Below are 12,391 nucleotides of genomic sequence, written 5' to 3'. Positions count from 1 at the left end.
TGCCCAATGGAGAGACTATTGCTAGATCTGCTTCTTTCTATGTTTCACCGTGTATAGAAAATAAGGTAAGAAGCTTAACTGAACAGATTACTTGCTTTCCAAACAAGGACAAATCAGAATACTAGGTCATAGCAGGACAAGACAATATAGCAAAAAGAGGGTAATGAACCACTCACTGAAAAAATGGGTGCCCAAAGAATTATATATAAATAGCAAAAAGGGAAACCTAAAATATAACGTTTAATAAATACTAATTAAAAAACTATACAACACAACATATAATGACAAACTCGTGTATTTGACCAACAGGTCAATCAGACAGGGAACTGATAAACAGTCCAAAGAGAAAAGATCAGTAGTCAATTTGGAACCCTACACAACCTTCAGGGCTTATTATCATAATATGCAGCCAGTCAAGTAAAGCAGAGGAAACCAACATTACAAATGTATGCTACTGTGAAAGAAATATAACTTGAGGTTCTATATAAGGTGAACGGGGAAAATACCGCTATCTCTCACCAATAAGAAACCTTCAAATACACGGGGATACACATAGAGCTATTGGAACAATCTCACCCAAATGTGATGCTGCAGCATATTGAAATGTGTTCCCCATGAGAGGCTCCCTGGAGATTTTTTGTATCGGTTGAGCACTCCATCAAATCCTGACCACGTACTGACTGCCGTGTCCCCTGAGGATTCTTCCCTGAGATGAAACGCGTTGGGAGGTGGTCTTTAACGCAGGAAGTGGTCCGGGAGTCCAACGGATCCTAGATGGTCGGAACCTGATCCATAGGACTCTTATCCTGACATGGGGAACACATTTCAATATGCTGCAGCATCACATTTGGGTGAGATTGTTCCAATAGCTCTATGTGCATCCCCGTGTATTTGAAGGTTTCTTATTGGTGAGAGATAGCGGTATTTTCCCCGTTCACCTTATATAGAACCTCGAGTTATATTTCTTTCACAGTAGCATACATTTGTAATGTTGGTTTCCTCTGCTTTACTTGACTGGGTGCATATTATGATAATAAGCCCTGAAGGTTGTGTAGGGTTCCAAATTGACTACTGATCTTTTCTCTTTGGATTGTTTATCAGTTCCCTGTCTGATTGACCTATTGGTCAAATACACAAGTTTGTCATTATATGTTGTGTTGTATAGTTTTTTAATTAGTATTTATTAAACGTTATATTTTAGGTTTCCCTTTTTGCTATTTATACATAGCAGGACAAGCCACAATGTCATCTGAGTAGATATTTCAGGAAAATAGCAAAAAGAAAAAGGAACCAGAATGGTCAATATTTATGTGCACATATTTTGGTTTAATTGTCAGAATTAAAGAGTACCTTTCACCAAATTTGTCATGTTGAATTAGATATATTACGTAATAGTGGCTCCATGGAGGAATAAAATATATATATATAATTTTTTTTATTTCATCTTTCTGTTGCGGTGATATTAGCAATCAAATATTTTTCACCTAATAGGTTAACTTTAATGGAGTCCAAGTGGGTGTTATCATACAGTTTTCACTAGGGGCGTGTACTTCTGCCTCTTGTATGTAAATGAAGTAGGACCTGTGATGATGTCATTAGGTTCACATGACCAAAGTTCACTGGTCCTGCCAGCCATAGTATGCAGCCTAGTATGCTGCAGAACCTCATAATACACCTCAGCTGCTAGGAAATCTGATAATATCCTGTCAATAAGTCTACTGCAAAATGATGTCGCAAAATGAACGTTCACTCATATACCCCGTGTCCATCAGTGCACTCTGTACTACTTCCTTCAATTCTTTTCTACCAACTACTTTTATGGAGACTTTCACATCCACCAATGTGACAATTTTTATATTTTCATCTAGTTAATGGCTTCAAACTACTGTACTGTGTAATGTATCTTCAGTGATAATTTAGTAAGCACACTCTGTTTGGCAGGGCCAGTCAACCCCGGTGATGTGAATCTGTAGACAATCTCACAGGTTCTTCAGCACTTCTATGTTGCTTGCGGCTTATGATTGGTCAGCATCATAGAAGAGGCAGAATTACATATCCAAGTGAAAACTATCTGTGACATAAAAAAACAAACAAGATAAGATAAGGAAAAAATTTTCTCCGCCCATATGACCGAAAACCGGTCCCGCCAAATTCAGGTGACAGGCTCCCTTTAAAGGAGCTTATTTTATTGTTTGTGCCCAACACTATAGTAAATGTATATCATAATCAGTCCTATGAATGCCCCAATCCCTTCTTAAGTGGCTGCAAAGCCTTATCCAGGTATCTCAGACAGTTGTATTACAAGTCTCAGCATGCAATGCTTTTTGAGGTTCAAAGGGTGTCTTTGGCAAGTACTAGAGACAGTTTACACTTCAAAACATATTGGCCCCAATCCATCAAAGTTTTTACCCTATTAAAATATCATAAAACATTTGGAAAAGTTGCAAAAATTTTGTTCAATGCAAAGTTGAGGAGGAAAGTCTTGCAACTTTTGTCATTTTCATGCAAGTTTTTGGGCATCTTTATCAAAATGAGTGGAACTGGTGTGGAGCTGGAGTGGGATACAGAGTGGCTAGTCACCAGCCTGTCAAATTCTTTAAAAGTGTGGCACTTCTTTCTCCAGAAATATTGTTTCAGTCATTGACAGTGTTAAGTCCTTCTCAGTCCCTGGCTTACTAGAGGTAGGGATCCTGAGTAAATGACACGCAAACAAGGTATTGTGTGATCATATACAGGGGAAGCCCAGGAGCACATCTCTCTCTCTGGGCTTTGCCCTCCCTTTATATAGAAAAGAATTATTCTTTTACAGACATGCGCACAAGCGCTCATATTTCACTATCTCTTACATAAACAATCTATACCAGTCTTTATCAGTAGAAAGTTACATCATCTGGAAGGTGAATGAAAGGCTGCTATTGAAAGAAGGAATGCACACATGATTACTTCCATAAAAGGAAATGTCAAGTCAGCAGAAATGTATCTTGTTGTAAGCGAGATTTCTCAGGAAGAAGACAAGATGGATTGCTTTAGTTCAGTCTGATCTCCACAATTCCCCCCTTTGACATTTTCTTTTATTTATTTTATTACCACAGGGCCAAAGACAAAGCCTTTATTTGGTATTACACATGTACATGCTTGTATTCAATAAGAGAATCAAATCTAGTATTAATTTTCCGTTTAACTCTCGCAACCTTTTCTTTGTTTTGCAATAAGTACAGATATTACAAAGGGATAGCAAAATAAGCGCAATAATCAGTATTAGCAAAGGATAACATAAGAGAAGAAGGAAAAAAAAACTTTATACTCTTGCATCTATTACACAAAGTTTATCTGTGCATACTGAGATACTCTTGAGCACAATCTGGAATAGTACGTATATGACTACAATAATCATAACTATATGTATTATGCTCTGCATAATCCCAGCAACCCACCCACCGATTCCTCTGAACCAGTTGGCTGGGTTAAGAAAAGAAAAGGTATCTGACCACCAGCTATCCTTATTCTGGTCATTGTCTTTGTCATACTCATAGTACTATTCGGGTCTATATAATGACAGCAGGTGGGTCCGATGATTTGACACATACCCCCTTGTGAGGCAGTTAGGTAATCCAATACCAGGGTATGTTGGTTAGTGACTATTATAAGCTGATTCTGTACAGCTATACTAGTGTTTAGTATATCCAATATATCCCAGATCTGATCATCTAGATAATCCGTGGCTCTAACTAATTTATCCCACATCTGTGTTAACATAGGATAAATAAAAATGGTACTAGCAATTTTGTTAGGAATTCCCATTTGTACTATATGTGGCCTCCCCGAGGGACGTGGTGAGTTATCTGCAGCTCTTTTATACAGTGTGTGCTTGGGCACGGCTTGCATATTCACTTGTTTATTTGAAATTATGAATGTAGCCGGGGTTAGGCGTCCTAATGTACAAGTACCCTTTATACCTACGGGAAGCCATTTATATGCTCCTTCTCCGCATATCCAAAATGTACCTTCAGGCAGATCCCATAGAGCTGAATGCTGCAATACCAATCTGTGAGCCAAGTCCACAAATCTAGATACATTCTGAAGCATACACCAAGAGGGTTTTTGTCCCAAGGGGCTACAGTACCCGGCTGCGGGATTCCCACATACAGGCATTCCTTTGATATACTCATCGGATTTATTACAAACCAGGTTCCCCAGCTTACTTGTACAACTGTTTGCATCACCTTGGGGGAACAATTTAGAATGTTTCCATTTTCTATTATGTATGTATCTTTCCAATACTACAGGTTTGAAAGCATCAGAGGGGGGGACGGTTGTACTGAAACTAAGCTGTAGATTTTCTGTGGGGACCTGTCCTAAATTAGTTAATCCAGTCTTATTTCTAGGTACCCATTTTCCTCCCCTAAATGCTAAATATTGTAGATGTGTACTACTCCCTGAGAGATTACCCTGCCACCAAGGAAATTCTACCCATCCCACAATTGGTATGGCGATTGTAGTATTCCACAGCCTAGCATTACCAATTTGGTTGTTGGCCAGGTTGTCTGAACAATTAGGCCAAGCGAATATTTCTTCTGCTAATACGGGAACTGCTAGAAAAGGTATACTTGTGGCTGATACCGGCGAATGGGTACAGATCCAACAATCTGTCAGGGTTTGTGTATTGTTTAACAAGTCATGCACTAATTTTCTATGATGTTGTACGAATCTATTGTTCAAAGGGGCTAGAGAATTCAGTCTTTCCCACGCCTCCGTTGAGGTTATCATTATTAACATCAATATCATGAGTTTATACTGCTTTTCTTGCAATGGCTTGCATGTATCCATGATGCCTTTCCTTCAAGCTTGACTGATGTAGGTGTTGTCAACAGGACTTGGAAGGGTCCGTCAAACCTTGGTTCTAGAGCCTTTCTGGTGTGTCTTTTTACATAGACTTGATCACCTGGTTCCAACTTGTGACTTCCTTCTGTGTTGTCAGGATCTGGAAGGGAAGCAAAAACTTGTGCATGCACCTTAGTTAATTGTTTCTGAAGATTTTGCACATAAGAAGTCAATGACTCAATATTTAACACAAGTTGCTGTGGAAAATAACATCCTAAATTGGCAGTCCTGCCAAACAAAATTTCATATGGAGACAGTTTAGTCTTACCCCTTGGGGTATTGCGTATTGAGTAAAGGGCCAGTGGAAGGCATTCTGTCCAAGGCTTTCCTGTTTCAGCCATGGCTTTCTGTATTTTTAATTTTAAAGTTCCATTCATGCGTTCCACCTTACCAGAACTTTGAGGATGGTACGGAGTGTGTAACTGACTTTCAACACCCAACATTTTCAGTACATTTTGAAATATTTCTCCAGTGAAATGAGTACCCCTATCTGACTCGATCACTTCAGGGAGACCGTAACGGGGTATCAGTTCGGCAACTAGCTTTACAGCAGTGTTTTTAGCTGAAGCCTTCCGAACTGGATAGGCCTCTGGCCACCCCGAGAACATGTCCACACATACCAACACATACTCATACCCATTACTTTATGGCAGCTGGATAAAGTCTATTTGTAATCGCTGAAACGGGTAGAGAGGTCGGACGTGGTGCTTCATAGGGGTCTTTGTTGTCTGTCCGGGATTATGTGTCAGGCATATAGCGCATTCAGCACAATAGTCTCTTGCATAGTTGCCAAAACCTGGAGCCAACCAGACTTGCTTTGCCAGTAGTGTCATTGCATTTGCAGACACATGAGTAGGGTGGTGCAGTCCACCAACTACAATCGGATACCAGGCTCTAGGTAGACATATTAGTCCATCTTTCTTCCAAATTCCCGCTTGTTCTTCTGCCCCTTCCTTTTTCCACCTGTCCCTCTCCTCTTCTCCTGCATCTTCCTGTGCTTGTCTCAGTCTATCTTCAGTATTTTCTGTGGGGTTTACAGTATGAACCTGTTGTAAGGGTTTGACAGCTGCTGCTTTGGCTGCTTTATCAGCCCTATCATTTCCCCTAGATTCCCTAGTGTCGAGTCTCACATGTGCAGCTACCTTGATTACTGCTACTTCTTTTGTTTCTTGTGCAGCCTCTAAGATCTGTTTGATCAGAGAAGCATGTTTTACAGGTTGTCCTGACGCTGTCATGTAACCTCTAGCTCTCCAGATTACTCCAAAATCAAACACAATACCATGTGCATACCTAGAATCAGTGTATATATTAGCTGTCTGGTTCTCAGCTATTTTAAGAGCTTCAATCAATGCTGTTAGTTCTGCTTCTTGTGCAGACTGTTTCGGTGGAAGTGGTTCTGCTTTGAGAGTTTCAGATTCTGACACAACTGCATACCCTGTATGGAAGTTACCTGTGTCATCTGCAAACCTACTACCATCTATAAACAGCTCTAAATCTGGATTTTGAAGTGGTGTTTCGGATACATTGGGTAAGCCTACTGTTTCTTGTAAAATGAGCTCTGTACAATCATGTGTGTCTGTAGGGAAAAAATTTGCGTGTGGATCAGTGTCCTTATTCCCCCCTTCAGACTCGAGAGGTAGCAGTGTAGCTATATTGAGTGTCTGAAGCCTAGCAAATGTGATAGTAGAGGGGAGCAACAAAGAACACTGAAGCCGCAAATGTCTGGCCATGGAAATGTGTTTTGGTTGGACCTGGTTTAATATCCCATAAACATCATGTGTAGTTTGAACTGTGAGTGGATACTCTAGGACAATTTCTGATGCTTTGTCCAACAATAGTGAGACAGCAACAACTACACGTACACAGGTTGGCGCTGCTCTAGCTACGGGATCTAACCTTGCTGAAAGATATGCAATTGGTCTTTGTTTCCCTGCATGCTTCTGGGTAAGAACTCCTGTAGCATGGGAATCAACTTCTGCAGCCATAAGCTGAAACGGTTTGGTGTAGTCTGGTAGCCCTAACGCTGGAGCTGAAACAAGGGCATCTTTTAATTGTTGGAACGAAATCTGACCTTCTTTTGTCAACAAATAAGGTTCACTTTTTACACAGTCATACAGTGGTTGCATTAGTTGACTGGCATGTATAATCCATTGTCTACAATGAGACACTATTCCTAAAAATGCTCGTAGCTGTTTATGATTTCTAGGCTCATTCATCTGTCTTATTGCTTCAGTTCTTTGTGGTGTAAGATGCTTTTTACCTTGAGAAATGCAATGACCTAGAAAGACCACTTTGGTCTGACAAACTTGTAGCTTTTGTCTATTCACTTTACACCCTTCTTTTTCTAAAAAACATAGTAAACTCACAGTGGACCTTTCTGCAGTTTCTAGATCTGGGCAGCAAAGTAGTAGGTCATCCACATACTGCAAAATTACTACCTGTGGTTCGGGTTCAAACCTCTGAAGGACTGTTTGTAGGGCATTTGAATAAAGAGTAGGGGAGTGTATCATTCCCTGTGGAAGGCGTGTCCACGCCAACTGTTTGCCCTTAAATGTAAATGCAAACAAATGCCAACTATCTTGGTGTAAAGGAACCGAGAAAAATGCATTTGAAAGATCTATTACAGTAAATACTTGAGAACTGGCTGGTATCTGTGATAGTAACGTATGAGGATTGGGTACAACTGGGGTGATTGGATCTAGAACTTTGTTTATTTCTCTTAAATCATGTACCATACGATATTTGGGCATAGAACTCTTATCAAGAGTTCTCTTTTTGACTGGATACAGAGGAGTGTTAGCAGGTGATTGTATCTCTACCAAAACTCCTTTCTCTTTATATCCCTCTATCTGTTTTGTAATCGCTAGTTCCTGCTGGGCACTCACAGGGTATTGTCTGAGCTGTGGGAGAACAGTTCCTGGTTGCACAGATAGTTTTACAGGAGAGATATGCAATAGTCCCACATCGGTGTCACCCTGTGCCCACAGTGTTTCTGGGACCATTGAGAGGTCTAGATCTGTGGTGTACTCTTTTTCTTCAGCATAATCCTCAAAAGCCTGAATTCTAACATATTGTTCTAATGTTTCTGCATCATCAGGGATAGTCAGTATAACTGTGCCATCTTCCCTAAAATTGATGTTAGCTTCTAATTTCTTTAGGACATCAGTTCCTAACAAACATGTTGGGGCACCTCTGGCATACAAAAATCTGGATGCAAAACATTTAGGTCCTAATGAGACCTCTAGGGGCACAGTATATGGCAGTGTTCGAATTACCCCATCATAACCCTCAGCAAAAGTTGTTTGTTCTGAAATATCTTCCGGATTCGGAAGAAAATCTTGATTCAAAATTGAGGAAGTTGCACCTGTATCTATCAAAAATGGAATCTCTCTCCCCCCCACATTCACCTGTATCATAGGTCTTCTAGCTGGTAGGGAAGTTTGTAACACATCGAGTCAATCTGAATCTGGTATGGGACCATCTATGATGGTAGATTTCTGCTGGTTGTCCGTTTGGGGAGGGTTATTTCTGGGAACAAATTTGCCTGACTTTATATCTGCCAACTTCTTCCTGCACTCTCTTTGGAAATGACCTGGCTTTTTACAGTAGTGGCAAGGAAAGTTGTGTCTCACTCTTCCTCCTGTATTAGCTTGTGCTATTCTAACAGGCTTACGATTCTCTCTCATATCCATGACTATTCCTAAACATCGTTGTTTCACAATATTTGGTTGTTCAATTGTTCTCCAATCTGGAGTAGAGGATTTAAATTTTTCTCTGATTTTCGGATCTAGCCCCTCTATTAATTGTTTTGTAAAAAGTCTCCTTACTGAAGCATCAGTCAAATCCAATCCTTCATCCCTAAAGCTATTTTCTAATTCTTGACTATATTCTTCAATACTTTGCCCAAATTTCTGCATAATCACACCCGTAGATCCCCTTTCCCTCTGTTTTTCTCTCATGAAAATTATTAATGCCTCTGTGAACTGGGTACCTGATGCTTCTGTCTGTAAGGCACCCCCTTCTGCCACTGGTCTATTGGGCTGTAGGTGTGTCAATAATTCCTGAAAAAGTCCGGGGGACATTTTCATTCTACATAATTCTTCCCCGTCCGCCCAGACCCCAGCATGAGTCTGCATGATTTGTTGTATGTATTGTGCAAATCGGATGGGATATTGAGTGGGATCAGGCGCATTATGCAGGAGGGACATACCTTCAGCAGGGGACCAAGGAAAATACTGTCGGGTCTGGTGATATCTAGTTCCCATTACCCCGTCAGCACCAGGTTCCCTAAAGGGTCTTGGTACTACCCTAACAGGGGCAAGTACAGCGCCATGTCTAGGTGTACCACAGACTAGGCAATCATTTCTCCAATCTGGATTTTGTTGTCCACAGTGTGAACATACCCATCCTCCTACCCCACCAAGATTGGGATACAAGGCTGGAAATTGTTTTCCTCCTTCTGCTCCTCCAGATGGTACAAATGATTGGGCTTTTGGATCTAGGTAAGGTGGTGGGATTATGTCACAACTTTTTCCCTTCCCCATAATCCATTTGGAAGTGTCTGGATCATACTTCCAATTCTCCTCTTTAGCTGTTTTTGAGACCTCTATCATACAGTGTATGATTTCTTCCCACCCATTGTCTTTGATAATTCCACCTCGTTCTTTACTCAGTTTTTCCCATTCTGTACTGAACATAAGTGCTTCTGAAATTCCCAATTTTTCTCTTACCCTTCTAATCTGACTTCTGACTGTCTTCCCACATCTTTCCTGTATGATATCTGCTGCTTCCACTTGTCCTAAGACGGTTTTTGTCTGTTTATTTCCCATTTTTCTTTTTTTTTTTTTTTCTTTCAATATTAGCTATTTCTACCCCAGGTGACGTTTGGACAATCACTTATCCTAGGTGATGTCTCGTTGCCTTCTCTCCTAGGGAGCTAAAATATTGAAGGGCTGATCTGCTCCATTCTTTCTAATGTGCAGAATGTACTTAAGTGCTATTATGCACGCAAACAGACCCAGCAACACCATACAGATCACAAAACTTTCTGTGTCAGTTAGCATACTTGTCCCAGGCTCATGGACCCGCGTCCTGGGCTCATTCTATCAAACCTTATCCAGAAATGAAGGAGGTTAAGCACTTAAATGAGAGTCAAGCATGGGCGGAGGTCTCCCCGAAAGGACGCAACCACATGACCCAGTTAGGCTGACTTCCGTGTATAAGGCTTATACCCCAACTATTTCGGCTTATTTTTCTACGCACTTTTGCTCTTCTTTCACAACATACCACAACCTTCACACTGTTCACACACTGCCAGGGACAGGACTCATAAATCTATACAATATAGTAACCCGAGTTTTATAGGTATCTACTCACTACTAGACTAACCCAGCGTGACACGGCTCATAGAGATCTTTCGGATAATACAAGGCAGATAAAAGAGAACTAATAATGTCTCTTACCTGGCCAGGTTTTTCAGTTCATTTGCCGTCCATTATCCCAGATCTCCGTTGTCCGTATCTGCAGGTGAATCTCGAGCAAATACTCTCATCTCGGGTCCCTGTTAGGTGCGCCAAAGAAATGTTAAGTCCTTCTCAGTCCCTGGCTTACTAGAGGTAGGGATCCTGAGTAAATGACACGCAAACAAGGTATTGTGTGATCATATACAGGGGAAGCCCAGGAGCACATCTCTCTCTCTGGGCTTTGCCCTCCCTTTATATAGAAAAGAATTATTATTTTACAGACATGCGCACAAGCGCTCATATTTCACTATCTCTTACATAAACAATCTATACCAGTCTTTATCAGTAGAAAGTTACATCATCTGGAAGGTGAATGAAAGGCTGCTATTGAAAGAAGGAATGCACACATGATTACTTCCATAAAAGGAAATGTCAAGTCAGCAGAAATGTATCTTGTTGTAAGCGAGATTTCTCAGGAAGAAGACAAGATGGATTGCTTTAGTTCAGTCTGATCTCCACAACAGGAATAGCATTTCTGTCAAGGTGCACAGGAGTGCACATCACTAATACGAAGAGATGAATTAAGTTGTGTGTGCCACTTATAAAGAATATGTCAAATTAACTACTATCCTGCAAATAAAGGATTCATTTTCTGCTAAATAGCCTTAAGTAGGTGTTCAGGGAAAAAATTTACTTTATTTCTCCCTGGAGCCGCTTTCAGTCATGCAGGTGTGCCCAAAGCAATTACAGTCACCACTCACAGCACTGAGAGCAGAGGCTGTAAGAACGCCCCGGCACTGAATGACAGTCAGCCGTGAACTGTTGCACAGATGTTGCAAAATTGGATTCAAATTTACAAAATTTTCTTTCTTTGTTATAAATTTATTATAAATAGATGAAACTTACCTTTTCTGAAGAACAAGTCCGACCAGGGGACCATGTAAACCTGAAAATCTCAGCAGATGGTGGATCCCTTTGTTCTGTGAGATCTGTAGATAAAGGATACTTGCTCGAGAAACCTCATCATGACAGTTATCTGTTAAGGATTGTGGTAAGTTCGATAAACACATATATTACTTTATTTTTGAACTTTGCTTTTTTTCTGATTAGAAATTAATGGGGGTACACTAGATTATATGACATTGCAGAAAACTCGCAGTGATATACAACATATGGCTTACAGGATGCTGTAGGTAAAGTATGAGTGGACGAAAGGGTCTGTAAAGAAGTAGAGAGCACTTAAAAATAAGCACTAACCACAGAATAAGATAGTTACCAATAATATCAGTGTTAGAACTGGCGGAACGCACCAAGAAAGGTGATATAGATGCGTTCGCAGTCCGGGGTCCACCGTGCAGGTGAAAACCTGCTGCTAGTAAATACAGACTATATGGCGGTACACTAAAGTATATACACGTGGGTTCAACCTCACCCAGCGTGAAGGGAGCAATCCTGTTGCGTCACAGGATCGCGGTACCGCACCTAAAGCGCGAGCGAGTAGTCAGCGTACTTAACCCCAACTGGGATTGAAGTCCGATTAGACCCTCGCTGGCACTACACCACAACTGGGTGAGTAAGGAAACTAAGTTTAAATATATAAATGCACAGGAGTGCGAGCAATGCCGCACAGACGGACGCCACCAACCACACTGGCTAGGGTATGGAAAGCGCAAGGCAAGCGCACGGCGCCGTACAGGCGGACACAGCAAGAGGATGCTGTAATGTGTGTATCGTGCAGATGATTAGTCGGGCGCTAGATAGCTACCAACATCCGCGAGCAGACAACAACTCTAGGGAGGGATATTTAGGAGCTTTCATCCATCGACATACATTCATCTACACACACACATATAACGTTATGAGACAATACTAGCGCATGGCCGTGCGGTCATGCGCAGTTTATATAGTTGCAGCACAGGAAGTGGCTACAGTACTTTTGCCCTTCCAAGACCTGCCAAGAGGACCAATGGAATGTGCCGCAGAGCCTGAGCACATGACCCTCGATCTCCAACGGGAGATCTTACCCTGGGCATGCTCAGTACGTGCAG

General features: G+C 41.2%; 1 protein-coding gene across 1 annotated transcript in view; it reads left to right on the top strand.

Annotated features, from left to right (window-relative positions):
* LOC138666840 (alpha-2-macroglobulin-like protein 1) overlaps window positions 1-12,391 on the top strand; it is a 216,492-nt gene that overhangs the window by 134,155 nt on the left and 69,946 nt on the right. Inside the window, exon 9 of the mRNA XM_069755018.1 lies at window positions 11,239-11,394. Coding sequence (XP_069611119.1) covers window positions 11,239-11,394 — 156 coding nt within the window. The remainder of the gene's footprint in view (window positions 1-11,238; window positions 11,395-12,391) is intronic.

This window comes from Ranitomeya imitator, chromosome 2 (genome assembly GCF_032444005.1).
Source record: "Ranitomeya imitator isolate aRanImi1 chromosome 2, aRanImi1.pri, whole genome shotgun sequence".
In the NCBI taxonomy this organism is placed as follows: Eukaryota; Metazoa; Chordata; class Amphibia; order Anura; family Dendrobatidae; genus Ranitomeya; species Ranitomeya imitator.
Note: the sequence above shows the minus strand (reverse complement) of the source record. Positions and strands in the feature narration are given on the sequence as shown.